The sequence below is a fragment of the Symsagittifera roscoffensis genome, chromosome 1 (assembly GCF_963678635.1).
Source record: "Symsagittifera roscoffensis chromosome 1, txSymRosc1.1, whole genome shotgun sequence".
NCBI classification, from domain to species: Eukaryota; Metazoa; Xenacoelomorpha; order Acoela; family Convolutidae; genus Symsagittifera; species Symsagittifera roscoffensis.
Genome location: NC_087062.1, coordinates 58,551,633 through 58,568,926, shown reverse-complemented (window position 1 = coordinate 58,568,926; position 17,294 = coordinate 58,551,633). Strand labels below are relative to the sequence as shown.

Sequence of the window (17,294 nt, the reverse complement as noted above, 5' to 3'; positions counted from 1 at the left end):
TTAATGTTTCAACAAGTATTCGGCTTTTTCAATTTTGCAAGTATTTTTATTTAATTTTCAGATAAACATCTAAAAAATTAGCTTAGAAAGTCAAAAATGAAGCTGTTTATGTTTTTGCAGTTTTTGAGATGAAAAAATAAATGGCGTCGGCTGTCCTATATAATTTTTCTTGGGCTATAGCAATCAACCAAGACGAAGTCAATAAAATTTTTTAGTCATTTTTTAGATTTTGAAACTTGTGCTTGAACTTAATGAAAATTTCATTTTTGGGGGCTAGATACGTGGTTGATGTTTTTTTTTCTGAAAGTTGGCAGGCTCGAATGAAGACTATGAGAAGATCACTAGTTTTTTTGGCGGTATAAACAGTTTTATATTTTTTCTTGCAAGCTAATAAAATCTGAAAAATCAGTATCAAGAAAAATTGAAAATTTGGTTTTTGTGAATCAATTATTTGTCAATTTTGCAGCGTTATGCCTAATTCGGTTGGTTTTTTCTTTACCATCTGAACTTCTCAACTTTGATTTCTTTGGGCAAAACATTCTGTGCTACTTGCGCAGCTACTTGTTTATCAATCACGATTAGGTACAAACTGTTATACGACTTAGGCGGTCACAACTGAAAAATGAACGGCTATCAACAATGAAAATGATCTCCTTATGTTACTGGTTATAAACGAATCAACTAGTGTTGGTTTTCGTTATTATCAGGTGCTCAGGTGCTTAATTATCGGGACCCCCTCACGATACATGATTTCAATGGTGAAATAGTTGTCCCGATAACAAAACGAGTATGTAAGTATGTAGTCACTCTGAAAAAACATAGCAAGCAATTTTGTAACACATATTTGTGTTTATCATTGTGGCTTCGATATAAAAATGAATTGAATTCAATTGAATATCTTTTATCTAATTTCAAAAGACAGCTCACCGCCACCCCCCTGGTTTCAGTAGTTTGTGGACACGCCTCGCCCCCGATACCTGATTTTAGAAGGTGAATCCATATCACGCATTGTTTTGACGTAGCCAATCAAGAAAAGTTTTTATAGTTAAGTTTGAGTTAGGATTCAAGTTTTTGTTTTCTGAAAAATTGACAACTGAGTTGCTACGCTTCTATACAATTAAGCGCGAGCGTGACACAGGGTCTGTGTCATTCTTCAGGTGCAGGGAGTTTTCTCTTTCTATTAATTCTATTCATGTGCTGCAGTACTGGATTAATCATTTTCTAGGCCATTGGCATCGGACAGCTTTGAAGCGGTAAGGTTGTTAGTATGTCTAATTCATTCCTAAAACTCAAGAGAGAGTTTCAACAGCGTTTTCTCAAATTGCGCTACTGGATTGAAGTCGTTTCCCTTCGTACCCTAAGAAGTTTAATCCTATCCGAGGCTGTGATGAATTCCGCCATAGGGACGGAAACTACCGACTTCGTTTTATCCCAAACCAGTTGAAAGGCATTTTAATAATCTGAGAAAATGAATTGTCAAACATTTGTAATATTATTAGTAATTGTTTGGATTTATTTATTGACTAGCTGTGTTTGACTGACCAGAGGCTAATTCCCTCGGATATATTTAAGGAGAATATCATTTTATTTCTGGGTTATTTGCAATCAGTTGCTCTCACCATTCCAAAAACTTTCCAGTTCGAATCCTGAAGATTCCATTTTTATGACCACTACTTCAATTTGGTGCTACCTGGCTCAAGTTAACAATTAAGGGTTTCGTAGCAAGTCCATTTATTGCAACATATGATCTTTTGAGCCGTCTTTTCAGGTTTATCGTGCTTAATTGTTAGGTGTCTCTTAACCAATTAATAACTTGTCTCAGTGCAAGTACAACCATTTGCGTGTGCCTGTGCGTTGATTGCTTGATTAAACTGGAGGCATGCCGAAACGGAACGCCAACACCAGATTGTCACTGGCACAGAGCCGAAGCCGCAGTTCAAACAAAGCGACCAAGCAAAGAAGGCCAGATAACAATCCGAGCACTGTTGCCGCTGTCAAAGAGCGTGATCCAATCGGATCCCGACATCAAACCAAGACTCGATTCAAGCACCACCGGAAAGTCGGCTCCGCCAGTACACCTCAAACAGTCGGTGCGAATAACACGAATGGTCCAAGTTTGGTTGTGGACTCAAGTGATATTAAACCAGGCCAATTAGCGTGTGAGACTCCTTTTTGGACCAATAGTAGCTTAGATCCAGAAACGGATTTAAACGATCGAGAGATTAGAGAAATTGAAAATAATTATAGAGCTAATTGTGATACTACGATTGCACAGATTAAGTCGTTCTCGCCTGAAACACACTCTCATAATATTAAAATTATTGCTAGTAACCAGAGGCCTGCTGAGCCCCAAAATAGTGCAAATAGCGCCGAAAAAATTTCCTCGCTCTTCTGTCCCAATCAAGTATTTGAATATCGATATCAAACAAAAGAACCTGAACCTGCATCTTTGTTATTTGCAGAGGACAGTACTAATATTGGTCCTGTTGGCCAAAATAATATTTACAGTCTGAGCCAGAGTAAAATTAATATCGAACACAGTAGTTATTGTATCGACATAGCAAAAATTCCGGCTCTCAAAGAGGACGGGATTCAATTGTTCGAGCATCTACCAGGTAGTTACGAAAAGAGTGCAACCAACGCGCCTCAAGGTATTCAGACCACGCAATCGCTTAGAGGTCGGAGTATTAAGTCGAATTGTGGGAGACGCAAATCGAAGAAACAGGCCAAGGAATCCGTGAGTGGGAATTTGCTAGTAGAACAGGCATCTGCTCTTTCCATCGTGAGCAAAGACATCTCAAGAGACGAACAAGCTAAAATCCAGTCAAAAAAGGCATCGAACAACAAGGAAGCAGCAATTACAGGAAGTAGCTCATTTTATTATCAGGATTATCTACCGGATTTGAAAGAACAGACAAAGGGTTCGACAAATTCCACAGCTTCAAATAGTAATTATTCTTATAATTACACAGCGAAAGATAGTAAGCAAGAAATGCAGCTTCCACATTTTGCTGCGAATTCTAGCTCGACATCCTTTTCCAGAGGACAAGATTCAATTTCAACTGTTGCGGCTGGGCTGAATAATAATACCCCTTTTCCATTGAGCGTGGAGTGGACTAATCACCTGTACGTGGCTCATCTGCTCGCCGGAATGTCATCGGCACAATTAGCTCAAAAGGCGTCAACGTCGGCATTCATTCAGCAACCACAGGAATTTCGATATATGCCAACAGCTAGTACTGTTCCCAGCTTGATGTATAACAGCAACGTGTTCTTCAACACTGCTCAAAACTCCTTCCATCCATTGACTGAAAATAGCGCGAATTTGAATTCGAATTTTCTTCAAGCATTCAACGCTACAGCAGCTCATAGAACGACCGTGGAATCAACAGCGTCAACTGGATCGAACTCTCCTTTGGATCAGTTGAACAACTGCTTTGGACCAGTGGATACATTGTGCAATAACAGTAGCGACTCAGGGGCTTCCAACTCTGATAAAGAGAACAACTTGATCAACGTGGCCAAAATGGACAGCAGCTACTTCTCACTCTCTACGGACGAGTACTCGAATCAGTCCAGTTCAACTGGAGCCGCTTCTAGCTCAGGAGCATCAAACACGCAGATGGACGAGAACCATAGCGGGGACCAGGAGTGTGATTGCGACAAAGACAGTCTCCTGGCATGTACTGAGAACTCAAATTCAAATGACGTGAACAGCTTCTATGATGCTAGTGATGACGCAAGCAGCCAAATGACTGATGTGTCGACGGAGATCGACCAGGAAAATGAGCCTCCGAGGATGCAAACTGACAATGAAGCCGCGCTTAGTGCTAGTTCCATATTCCAGATTCCCGCTCTGATGCTAGCTGCTCAGAAATCACACGAGTATAAGGATATGGTCGCTGCTCAAGAAACATCCGGTGAGCTGACTACGAGTTGTCCTGCAGTTGTTACTGACAAGTTTTTGCCCCTGGACAGGTACCCAATTCGGGATTCAGGAAGTGCAATTGTTGCTCAATATTTGGCAAATCAGGGAAAACCGAGAACGGCGTCGCAAGCTTACACACCGGAAGCACATTTAAGCTACGCATCTCAAGTCGGCAATCAAAATAATTCAAAACAGTGTCAAAAACCTGCTTTGACACCCGACACGTTTGCTGCTACAAGACAAATTATTGCAGATACTCCAATTACACCAACTGCCGATTCGAAGTTTGGACAAGATTTGAATGAAAATTGCGTAGGTGCTCTGAGGTGCCCGATGCCTGAGCTCGGCTGGGGAGATAGTAGAGTCTGCTGGGAAGATATGATTGCGGATGATGACGTAACACACCGACAGAATAGGAATGCTCTTGAGAATCACACTAAAATCACTGCTCAACACAGAGCAGTAGTACTCGAATGGTTATCGGAGGTGTCTCAATCTTACCATTTGCGAAAGGATACCTTCTACTTGGCTGCCAATTTCTTCGACCGGTTTCTATCTTTGACCAAAGGAATAGGAGCCGACAAGTTGCAACTCCTCGGGACCACTGCTCTCTTTACTGCGTCCAAAATTGAGGAAATATATCCTCCGCCCACAAAAGAGTTCGCCAATGTGACTGACGGTGCTTGCGATACTCTCGAAATAATTGAGACCGAAGTTTGCCTAGTCCAACATCTTAGATGGAAATTGACTCCAATGACGTCGCTGCAATGGCTTCTCCTGTTTTTGCAAATCAAAAACGCCAAGTACAGTCCAGGGGCTACTGCTGATATAATCAGATCCTTTTCTGTAGGCGAGAGAACCTCTTCGAACAACCTGCTCATACATTCAACTTTTGACCCAATGCTATTCTACAGAACGTCTATGCTACTGGACTTGTGCACGCTGGCATATGAATCGGTGCAATACGCTCCCAGAATTTTGGCGGCGGCTACTCTGTTAGCTTTCGACGCGTCTTTCAAACAACTTTTCACATGTTTGGACCAAGAAGAATTGAAGAGATGTTATACCTGGGCAAGACCCTTTGCAATTGTGGCAAAGGATTTGTTTAGTAAAGAAGCAGAATTCGTCATAAGCGAGGACAAGTTTAGATCCAACACGATGATTCATTTACATACTGCGAATATGAGTGCGCTCAAACAGGCAGAAGCGTTACAAGCAACTTTGTCTCCTCGGAAACTGAAGGCAAACGCCAACCTCTTTGCTGTCCCCTCCAGTCAGTCATCATCTGGAGGCGATTTGAGGGTAAAAACCTCTCAACTAGATGATGATGAGGACTGCTCATTCTTCTCAATTAACCCAGCCGACCAGGTAAACATGGTGCTAATATCTCCGCCTTACGATGAGTAAGTTGCTAAAAGAGGACAGATGAGCCTATGGTATCTTTCTTGCCTTGTGACATTAGATCGCAATAATCTTCAAAACTCTAAATTTTATAATATAAGCCTATTTTGTGCTACCTGAAGTGCTCTTCATAGTGTTAATCTTGTGCTGAATTCTGTCAAATGTTTGATTTATTGGTTTGTAACAGATATCTATTTTTATGTGTCCCTACCCACCCCCAATATTTGGTTTAAAATCTTAGAATAACAGCATACTTTTCAATCAATTTGAGCCAGATTACAAGTGCTAAATCAAGTGCTAATTTTATCTCGTGCAATTGTTACGATGCATTGTCTAACCTAACATTAAAAAGATACTATTTTAATTAGTCTATCTGTAAGCTATCTGTAAGCTGTCAAAATTTCAGGATTAGACCATTTATAAACCCTCTCTAGGTGACTTGCTTTGTTAAATAGTTGACTAGTACCATTGCACAAATATAATTAAAAACCAAGTAGAAATGACTTAATTTTGAACGGGCTGTTACTGCAAATTGCAACCTTTCCGCATTTTAACTCAGTTTGTGTTTTAAGTTCTGGTTGAACGTTTGGTGCTAAATATGCGGTTATGTTTGTTTCTATCGTTTCCCTTCTAGTGAAAGTTTCAATTAATAACAAAACAAAATGTCAATATTTGATCAGTTAATAAATTCTCAATTTAATGTTTCTGTATTTTTCGTGTTTCTGACTTCAATTTAAAACTTGGAAAAACTAGAACTTGTGTTTGAGAAAATTAGACTGAATCGGGAACTGGACATTTTCGATTAAACAGTCTTATAACACCTCTGTAAAAGTTGACTTTTCTTTGTTATGAAACTTCAATAATTTCGAGGTCACTTCGCAGTTGGTTTAGTGGTAAAGCATGCACCGTGCGATCCTAAGGTTAAGGGTTTATTTCCAGCCCGGGCTGTGTATTTTTTTGATAAATATGGAAGCAACTTTGAACATTTTTTCACTGTAGTTGAAACTCTCTTAAAGAAATTTACCAACTCTGATTATTTAAATTTTTCCTTTTCATAAATCAATCAATGATGTCAATGCGCTATTGTTTTTTTTCAGGAAAAAGAAAGCCAACGCTCAAATTTACTTTTGCGGTTGAAATTCAGTTTTCTCTTTCAGATCAATTCAAATTCTGACGGAGGGCAAATTAGGAGCTAAACCGTGTTTAAAAAACTGCGGTTTTACAGCAGCCGTCTCTTTTTTGGTTTCTTTGTTATCAGTTTGCTACAATTGATCAGTTACCGTTTCGTCGATTTAGTGATAATAATTTCTTGTTTGGTACTGCAGGCACTGAGAAATGGCCCTGAGGCTAAATTTGAAGTGCAGCCACTTTTTGTAGTCGGAATTCCACAAGATTCGGGCAAATACGATTTTGGTGCGAGATCAACCCAAATTACATACAATTTAAGTATAGGTATACAAAAACAGAAATGTAAAGCTCGGTTTGATAGCTAGGTCTGCGGTTTGAATCCCGTTGTCTGTTTTGATTTTTTTGACAGCTTGTTTTGTTATTTTTGTTTTGCGATTTTAAAGATACCGTTTTGCCAATTTTTTTGCTTGTCAACGAAGAGCAGCTTAAAATTTGTGTAAAAGACATGTGAGCTCGAAACAAATCCTCACAGCAATACAAAGTATTCCGAGGGTGGATTAGGCTGCTGTCTAATGAAATCTTTTCATATAATTTCTTAAGATCTATGTTCCGGAAGTATCCAATTGCTCAATCCGACAGTATAATTGATCCAGTTTGTAAAAAATCTGTCAAGCAACCACTGGATTCCTCTGATTCTCCAAAAAAAATTTGAAGAGGAACTTCATAATTTCGAGGTAATGGTGGATGCAATATTTCGAGAAAATGGTTTATGAAAACTTATCTGGAATCGGACTTCTCAAGAAAATTAGCTGCGAAAATTCTAACCCTTGCTACTTTACTACACAGTTTGCAATGTTTAAGTGGACAGATTTTTTTTGTATGAACTGGATCCTTTGAAAAATCATCCTTTTTTCAATGAGTTTGAAGGTTTTATGAATCAGTTAAATTGTCATCACTGACCCCGCCTTAAATTTATTTGTCAGCAAGCAATTCAGTTTTTCAATCTAACGTGAAACGATGTCAAGAAACTATTCAGCCAAAAAGAAAGTCGAAAAATTTTTTTAAGTTATTTTTGAAGTTGTTTGAGTACTACACGACTTGTTTTCGCGTTCTCATTATCGTTTTTTATGGGTTTGATTGAAAACGGAATTGTTTGTGATAAATACATTTAAGATGGGGGTAATTCGTGTACCATTTCGAAGCGCAGTCCTAATTCAATCTACTATTGGAAAATTGCTATGAAAAAGACTACTCAAAAGTTGCTCTTAAGGTTTTGCTTCACAAGACTAATACAGTCTTTTTTTAATTTCTTCTCGCAATCATTATTCAATTTTTGAGTTGGGGAAGATTGATCAAGCATAGATTTTGTGTTTAATAATTGTGATGTCAATTATTTGACAAAATTTAAGTGATACTTTAACTGAGGGACTGGGTAGACAGTTATTTATTTATGAAAAAAAAATTTAAATTAGAAAAAAGATAGAAACGAAAACACATCTTGCTTTTAGAATGTTCAATTTTTCAACGGCGCGCACGATGCTGACCATGCCTCTATGGTTATGCGATGTTGGAGTGTTTTTTTTAACTTTTAAGAGTCAGCAGCGTTGATTTGGTTTGGTTTGTTTTAAGATTCGAAAATCTCATGCTTTTTATGATGAGTGCCATTGAGATTGAAAACGATCGGATTGTTTGGACTCGTATTGTTTAAACTCCTCATTCAAAGGACCAGCTGAAATTTTTAATGTCTCTGTAAACAATCCGAAGATGTTGTGAACAGCGCCAACCATTTGCTACTAAACTGAAAAGGGAGATATCTTGAACCAAATAGTCGATGCAAGAAGTGCAAATTCTTTTCAGTCAAGCAAATAAACATTTTATTGCAATCGAATATTTCGACATCCGTGGTTCAGCAATTTTCAAAATGTGTTTAATTTACGCATTGTTGGACAGCACACCAGTTTTAAAAGCGAATGCTTCAATATGACCGTTAACGCTGAGCGATAAAATAACAGCAACTATTCATGTGAGCTTTGTTTTTACTTGGTGGGGGTGTCCTGGTTATCAAAATAGAGACGAGGTAGTTATGCGCGCGATGAGTGTATCATAATTTTATGATGCCAGCCGAGTTCTAGCCAGACTACTGTAATTTTTTTCAAGTTTTATTTGATGATGACATGCTTTTACTTTCTCGTTTGAGTATTTGGTTTTGATTTAGACGGATGTTATATTCATGCAATGCAAATTAGAACAAAAAAAGATTAATGTGCAATAAATCAATTAAATCCTAAATCAATTGGAGGCTTCGAATTAGACTTAAGTCGTTAAGTTGCTAATGGTAATTGATTGTATGTTAAATTGGCGAAAGCTGAAACATAATCAATGTTTTCTTTTTTGCTCAATGAAATCACAAACGCCAAAATACATGTAGTTTACTGGTGTGAGAAAGGGCAACTTGCAAAGGGTCCGCTTTGGAGTCCCGTGCTTTGAACGCTCAAGACCCAGGAAGCATTTGAAGTTTCTCGGTATTTGCTGGCGTTATATGGCAATGCCTGTGTTATGTACATGAAGACATGTTGATTCTGGAAGTAGGCTGTGAACATAGGATTGTCTATTTGCTTCTGGTTGTAGTCATAGAGAACATTCTGTGGTCAAATCGAACTAGCTCATGCTGTTGTTTAATGCAACATGTATCTTGGTATTAAATTCTAATGATTTGCTCAGAATATTTGCGACAATACAGGATGTGCTGTTGGTAGCTAAATTAATTAGAGTCGGCGTCCTTTGATGTTTTAAATAATTTTGTTGTGGCCGGATTCGGACGACTAACAAATGATCTACGATTTCTATATTAATTAAATAATTGTCAGTAAGTGGTAGTGTGGATTGGCACAGATTTCGTCTTACTACAGATTTCGTCCTATTTATTTAGCGGATTTCGTCCCATACAGATTTCTGTGGGACGAAATCTGTTTACGCTTTGAAATGGGACGAAATATGTTGAAATTAAAATTGGACGAGATCTGTCTAGGACGAAATCAATCTGTCACAGCCGCTGGTGTGTCCTTGTTGTTCCGACTTTCGATACGAAAGTAACGGAATATTTGTGCTCGGGGTGAGTTTTTTTTTCTTCAGACAAATTTCGACTTTTTAACTAGCCATTTTTGACAGAATTTTTTTATATCATTCAAAAGGTATTGTTGACCTGAGCTTAAATTTGAAAAGAAATTTCACCTGTGATCATTTTTCGTAAAGTTATGAGGGTTTAAAGATTGCCATTTTGGCCATTTTGATCAATTTGGGACAATTAACACGCGATATAATTCGCGCTATTAACGCGTAAGCGGAGATTTAATCCGTCTTATAAATCGTTCCAAATTGGTTGAACGAAGCTTCTTTGCCATAAATGATGTGTTACAAGGAACGAAAATTATCTTTTTGTACTTTATATGGCGTGTGGGGGGATGATTTTCATAAAAAAATTTCAAATTTTAGAAAAAAAAAATTTTCATTTTATTTTATTTCATATAATGTTTTTATGTTATTACTGCTGCTCCATAAACCTTCAAAAGCAGTCGGAACATTCAGGGCTTCGCCCTGATACGAGCAGTCTTGTTATTATTGCGCACATTAGTTGGTCTAAATTAAGCATGCATTCACATTCAGTTCACCTGATACAACAGTTTGATTAGTGAATCGTTGACTGTTGTTTAATTTTGCGCTAAAAGCTACTTATGCTTACCATATGGTATCTATTGTTAAGGATCTGATGTGAAGAAATATCCGTTTTTTAGATACGGTGCTCGATTTTCAGGCACCGCTAAGTTTTGCGAAGGGCAGTTAAATTCGCTGCAGTTAAATAATTAGGATTTTTCCTAATTTCAGGTCTGTGTTGCCTCTGATCACTTTGTGTCGATATTACCCAGGGGTTGAGCGATAGATTGAAATATTTAAATTACAGATGCAACCGGAATTTATTTTGCCGGAATTCCGGAACCGGAATTACTAACTGCCGGATTCCGGAATTCGTTTATAGTGCTGATGAATAATGATATTTTTGGTAATCATGGTTTTACTCCATGATAACATTCCACTTTTGAATCAATAATTCAAATGTTTGAAAGTTCGTTTTTTTGATTGGAAATGATAGTAAAATTGAGCACAAAATTCCGGTATTTTTTTACCGGATTCCGGAACCGGAATTCACTGTAAAATCAGCCGGAATTCCGGAATCCGGTGCATCTCTAATTTAAATAAATATTCATTCTTTTAAATAATTATTTCCAACAAAAAATAAGAGCAACCTGTCAAAATAAAAGTAGCTCAGAAAGTTCCAAAGATAGTAATATCTGCGAAGAAATTGAAATATTCAAAAAAAATTTTGCTATAAACTTTCTGTTGTTTTTGAATTGGAGGTGATATAATTAGATACTCGGCATAAAAAGTGTAGGCAAAATAAGTTAGCAATAGTATCGGAATTGGAGCCTAGTGCGTTAATTACCTTGCCATGTGAATAAGTCTGAAAAATCGATAACTTCAGGTCCACTTTTGTCGAAACAGTTATTTTTTTCGAAATATTGTTCTGGAACCCCAATCACGACTAAAAAGGGGCTTGGGATGCAATATAATACCACATTAGAGTTACAGTCACGGGACATAGAAGTTGCAGCTTTTGATTTTGACGAGAAAATGAACGAACTTTTTCTTAACGTTTAGTTCGTTTTCTCTGCAACTATGTAAGAAACAGGATTCAAATTTTGACTAAAGGTAGATGAAATTATTATAATCTTATTTTGAAGGCGAAAAATTAGCCAGCTTATGATAACTAACTTAAAAGGTGATCTTGCTGTGGAAACGACCTCACAAACAATACAAGGAATTCAGGGTGGCCACAGTATCAGTCCTGTCAGAGCCAAATCAGTGCGAAGCGTGATCTGTCAGTGCCATCAGTATCATATCAGTGCCACTAGTGCCAGCAAATGATTATTAGTGCCAGATTTTTTCAACGCTTTTTACTTAATCGTTCGAAATCAAAAATCAAAGCAGGCTACACAGGAAAAGATTTTTTTTCAGGTAGCATGAGCAGCTCTGAGAAGAGTAAGTTAGTTGGGTAAAAAAATTGGATCATAAAAAATTAGGCCAATGAAAAAAAGTTGGTTTAAAAAGCCAAAAAAGGCTTTTTTTTCAAAAGATGTCAGTGCCTGGCACATATTTTCATCAGTGAGAGTATCAGCGCCGTCAGTGCGTGCGATTGAATTACGATTTCCTACTAAGTTCAGTTCATTTCCTTTTTCAAAAGGAAGGCAAATTCCATTACCTAACAGCTAAAGTGGAAAGGTCACGAAAAACATGATCGACTTCTTTTTTCGAACATGAAATTTATTTTACAGATTTCCCAGTGAATCAACTAATTTACCTGTTAATCCAATTTTTCCAAGTTGGGTTGATATTCATCAAAAAAGTCAATCATATTTTTTTCTAGAAATTCAAAGTGCTGTAATGCCATCATTTTTTTTCGAAATTCGGAAACCTAGATTTTTTCAAAAAAAAGTCAGTTTTTTTTTCTTTACTTGCATTCATTGACTCTTTTCCAACAGTTAGTTGACATATTTTTTGTTAATATCAAAATATCATAATGAATTTTTGAAAATCGGTTCAGTTTTCGATTTTTGTTTGTGATATTTTGTTATTGTACTGAGCCATTCGCCTGTACATCAGCATCTTAGTAAAATATTCATTTTAAAATTGACTGTTACTTGCTTAAATTGTAGCATCTGATGGTCATGGTTAGTAGTTAAGCTTAAGTTTTGGAATGTTTGCATTTAGACGTGCGAATATTTTTTCTTGCCGAGGAAATTATAAAATTCAGTCCTAATCGTTAATTTTTGGAGAAACAAGTTGATAAAACATTCAAAAATTTTTAAATTATTTAATCCCCCACGCGATTTTTGTGTACACGCAATTTTTAAGTGCTAAGTCTGGTTGAAAAGTCCAAATTTACTGTCAAATTTATGTCAAAAGTTTAACCACGATGGTTGGTATCAGGCCAAAGGTTTTTGTTCTGACTGTCCTTAAATGTCCAAAAGATTAAGTTTTCAGAGAAAAAAGTTGATAAAACCTTCGAAAATAATGGAAAGTAGTTTAAAACATTTAATCCCCCACGCGCTTTTAGTGTACAAAGTGCTAAGTCTGGTTGAAAAATCCAAATCTAATGTCTCAATCCACTTTGGAATGATTGAATTCGCCGCTTACATTTTAGTAAAACGAAGTATGTTGCTTTGCTTTTCTCGAATTGGCAATTTTCAAACCCCCATAACTTTGCTAAGAATGGTCACAGGTTCATATATCTTTTAAGTTTTGAGCTTAGGACAAATAGCTTTCAAGTGATCAAAAAAGGTTTAAAGTTTTTTGGTCTTTTTAAAATGGTTAGTTTAAAATCAGATATATATCTGAACAAAAAACTAACCCGTGCACAAATATTCCGTCACTTTAAAGTCAATTAAAGTCAGACCAATTATGATCTTTTCACATTCATCATTTTTTTTTGGTTGAGACCGGATTTTGATCAAACTTGACGAGTGGTGTTGCAGTTGCTACAGATCGATGCGCCAGCGTGTTCTTGGACAATATAGGCCGTCAACATGTGCAGTGTTCCGCCTAATTTTTTACGCTTCGTTCGGTGCTACAGTCCTTGTCTGTAAAATATGTTTTTCGCTATTTTAACTTAACAAATTCTCGTTGCTCTTCAGTCCAGCACATTTGCTGTCAGCATGGGGTGTAATTAGGGTACGCGTGTGATTTGACGCCAAGACGGGATATTTTCCATGCATTATTGATTCTGCAGTCGTGTATGTGTCAGTCAACTGAGCTGTAACAATTTGCGTTTGGGTTTAATGTACTCTCAATTAAAACTAATTAAAACAATGTTGTGTCCTATTGGCATGTTTATAGGCCGCTCAATTTAATCCTGATCCCGCCCGTGGAAATGTGTCACAGCAGAGCTGCCACAATGTGGAATGGGCGTTGATCAATATTGGCTGTATTTTGAGTATGATAGCCTTAAGATATTCAGTTTACACGGAGCTGTAGGGCTTACTAATTAATGACTCACGTCATGAATATGTCCATTGAAATTTCTCCAATGTTTGTAAGGGTCAACTGCAACTCATGTTTTATAGTCACAACATGAATTATGTAGCCTTCGTTTGTATTTAAAAAGAAAGTTAAAAAAAAGATAAATTATGCAACACTGCCTGTGAGTGAATAGAGTTGACAAAAACTTAATGTGAAAGAAGTAACTCTTATTGGTGTTTTGGAAACGTGCTCATGTTTTACACAATGAGAAGCGTGTTTTGACCAATGAATTTTTTAAGGTTAAATGTGTCAATCAGTCTGCCTTACCAAGATCTAAAAAACTGTCATCATCATGTTACTGTGGTTCATTTAACCTCAGGGTACCTGACTTATATCGTGCCACCAATCAGACAGAATTATCTGACTTTCTGCCATCGTAATGCTCTGAAAAATACGACAGAGCAGATCATCAGCTGAAGATGTGTTGCAGTTGCAGTGTGTTTGTTCAAGTTCTAGGAGTGTTGCTGCTGTTCGTATGCTATAGTGTATGTCTGGTGTTGTACTCGAAACATCTGGTAGTGACCTACTCCGACCCGGACTCCCAAGTCCACCTAACATTCCCAAGCTCGTTAGAATCTCTCAGACATTGTCTGCACGTGTTGTTAGGCATACAAGCAGTGGCACCAGTGCAAGTGCTGTGTCTGTTCTCAGCGGCATACATTTTCAAACAGAGCTTCTCAATCCCAGGTAAGAATTTGCTCAAATTATTTAAATCGCTGCCATGTTTGCAATGAAGGCAAATTTTTTTTGGATTTAATTTTATATTGGATAAATGTTTTTTTTTTCCGTAAGCAACTTTGTCCACAAATAAAACAACTGTTTTATTTGTTTGGTAAACTTTTTCCCCTAAACAACCTTGTCCACAGGACTCAATGGACTCCTGGTGTACCTTGCTTCATAGTTCAAGTTTTGTTGTATCTCTTGTACACTTAGCCTGGTTGTAACGAATACGCATGGGACAGTAAAGGTCCTGTGTCTGAATCTGACCAAACTAGTTTTTTTTCAAACGGTAAATATTCAGGATCAAAAAAGCAAAAATTCGGCCTATTATTTGTCTGCTTATGTATTGTCGGCTTAGTTGCCACATCTAAGAATCGTTTATTTTAGCTATGTGCAAGTTTTACTGCAGTTGCTTTTAGCATTTTAAAAATCCGGGCGAATTGAAATTTGCTTTTCACATTGGTTGTAATTTTTTTATAAGTAAGAATTTTTTTTTATAAGTAACATTTTTTTATAAGTAAGAATTTTTTCGGCATGAAGGGTTTCTGCTCAGGTATTTTCGGCTTTGTTTCCACTTGGTTGTCATAAATTCAAATCCAATCAATTATCCGACGCGTCTGGCGTAGAGGTAAAACAGCAGTTTTAGATGGCAAAGGCTTATGATTTCAATCCGGCCTTTTTTTGAAACAGAGTTTTTGTGCTTTTTTGGACTATCGTCCGCTGTTTATTTTGTCGACTTGGTTCGCGTAATTCAGTGGTTCAGCTTTATTCCAAGTTGCTGTAACGCCAATACTTGAGACGACAAAGCCCGGGAGTTCGATTACAGTCGAGATCTGTTTTTTGCAACTAGAAAAATTTGGCTAGTTTTATTTTATTGTCTGTCTGCTTTTTTGTCTTCTTATGTCCGCAAAAAAAGGAATTTTTTGAAAACTTGCTTTATTTGTAGCATTCGCAAAGCTTTTTTTAGAGTTTCCAATGAAGCAGGCAATTTTGTCACATTTGTCACGGAGATTTTGTGCTTCTGTTGCAATTTTAATTGATCAAAACGATTTTTTGAAGTTTTTTTTTCATTTTTTCCGTTTGATTTTAATCATAGTCATTCAAATTTGTATCGCAAGTTGTGCGAAGGTCAGCTTCGCCTCTGTGTTTAAATATCCTTCCTTATCGAATCTTGATTTTTATGTTGTTAAAATTTATTTTATTTGGCTTAATTTATATCAATTTAGTCGCCTCTTATTGCGTTGTTTGAGGACCAGAAACGGTTTTGTGTGTGTGTGTGTGCGCGTGTGTGTGTGTGTGTGTGTGTTTTGAGGGGAAAAGGGACTTCTGTTTCAGAATTTTTTGAATTTTTTTTTGACATGAAGGGTTGCTACTCAAGTACTTGTCGCTTTGTTAACGCTTGGTAATTCAAATTTAATCAACCATCCGGAGCATCTGGCGTAGAGTTTACACAACTGCTAATACAGTCAGTCTTGTGGTTCGCATCTCGTAGGGACCTGATTTTTTGCAAGTTGAAATTGTTCGGCTAACTTAGGTTATTGTCTGTCTGCTTGTTTTTGTCGGCTTAGTAAAGTTTCAAATGCTGCAGATTTTTATTGGGATATTTTGGGCTCTTTGTTGCAGTTTTTATATTTTTTTTGTCAAAAATAATTTTTTGAAGTTTTTTTCAATATTTTTTCGTTGATTTTAATCATAGTTAATCGTTTTTGTATTTTATAGTGCAGCTTCGCCTCTGTGTTAAAATTTTAACGACTTGGAACGCCTCAAAAGTGAAAAAGTGGCCTAAAACTGCCGTCCAATCATCCCTGCTCGAAGGAAAACAAATATTGGGGATAAAAAATACTTCATTTTCGTAACTTTACGGATGTAGGTGATTGCGTCTTAGATGAATCAGAGTTAGCTAAATGAGAAGCATCAAAAATTCGAATTGATAAAATACTGAAATCGACAATTTGATAAATTGTTGAAGGAACGTACGCAGACACGAGTTATGCTAAGAGTTTTGCTTGCTTGGAATTTTAGACTTGTTGAGAACTGAAGAGTGAATCTTTTCGAAATTCAACTGTTAAAGTAACGCCATCTATTTTGTTTGCAGGAAGTATGTTCCTCAATCTGCTGGCAGGTGCTCTATTCCCAATATCAATTGCATTCCCCTTAGTGTGCTGCCTCTCAGCTGCAGGGGCGTCTCTGTGCTTCGTCTTCTCAAAACACGTGTTCAGTCGTCTGTTCACGCATTTCTTAGCCAAACGAATTGAGTTCTTCCGCGCACAAGTGGAAGCCAACACAGACAGTCTCATATACTTCCTGCTGTTTGTCAGGATATTTCCTTTCACCCCAAACTGGTTTGTCAATATTGCCTGTCCAGTTATTGGAGTGCCTTTGGGCAAATTTTTCCTGTCGGTATTCCTTGGTCTGATGCCGTACAATTACACTTGTGTGCAATCTGGTGCTATTTTGGCTACTATGCAATCGGTCAACGATATCTGGAATCAGAAGACGCTTATCAAGCTCTGTAGCATAGCTCTCATCATGTTGATACCTATAGCTGCTAAAAGGATTCTGTCCGCCAGGTTGAATGTTTCACCTCAGGGAAGAACACGACAAGCTAGCATTACTGATTCGGCTACACCGGTGGAGAAGCTGGATTAGTTGTGCTGAATAAATTTTGTCAATCATTTTGTAATTACATAGTCAAATTATGTACATAAAGCTCCATATTTCATCAAAATACATCACCATTTTTAGCAAAAACTAAATGATCGAGATCAATTTTTACATATTTAGATGGTATCTTTTTTCCTTTTTAGTGAAAGTTGTATGCTTTGCTTCTAGTATTTTTTCTTGGTTTTTCAATGACAGCGCGCATAAGAACAAAATTGCTCAAAAAATTGCTTATTGTCATAAGAGTGATTTAAGAACCAATCAGTTTCTTGTGTTTTTTATCTTATGAAAGTTTACGAATTTCTTCACCTGTAGTGATTACAGG

General features: G+C 37.1%; 2 protein-coding genes across 2 annotated transcripts; both read left to right on the top strand.

Annotated features, from left to right (window-relative positions):
- The first annotated feature begins 1,879 nt into the window (after positions 1-1,879).
- LOC134838942 (uncharacterized) lies at positions 1,880-6,154 on the top strand. Its single transcript, XM_063854308.1, has one exon. It carries the CDS (start codon positions 1,880-1,882, stop codon positions 5,333-5,335), a length of 3,456 nt encoding a protein of 1,151 aa, XP_063710378.1. The 3' UTR covers positions 5,336-6,154.
- A 7,677-nt stretch (positions 6,155-13,831) lies between these two features.
- Positions 13,832-17,067, top strand: LOC134856848 (transmembrane protein 41A-like). The gene is made up of 2 exons (XM_063873140.1): positions 13,832-14,275; positions 16,404-17,067. Exons 1-2 carry the CDS (start codon positions 14,008-14,010, stop codon positions 16,955-16,957), a joined length of 822 nt encoding a protein of 273 aa, XP_063729210.1. The 5' UTR covers positions 13,832-14,007; the 3' UTR covers positions 16,958-17,067.
- Positions 17,068-17,294: the final 227 nt, after the last annotated feature.

Coding starts and splice junctions, on each gene's coding strand:
- LOC134856848 (XM_063873140.1), top strand. CDS start 14,008: ATGTGTTGCAGTTGCAGTGTGTTTGTTCAAGTTCTAGGAGTGTTGCTG. Junction 14,276..16,403: donor ACAGAGCTTCTCAATCCCAG/GTAAGAATTTGC, acceptor TTTTGTTTGCAG/GAAGTATGTTCCTCAATCTG.
- LOC134838942 (XM_063854308.1), top strand. CDS start 1,880: ATGCCGAAACGGAACGCCAACACCAGATTGTCACTGGCACAGAGCCGA.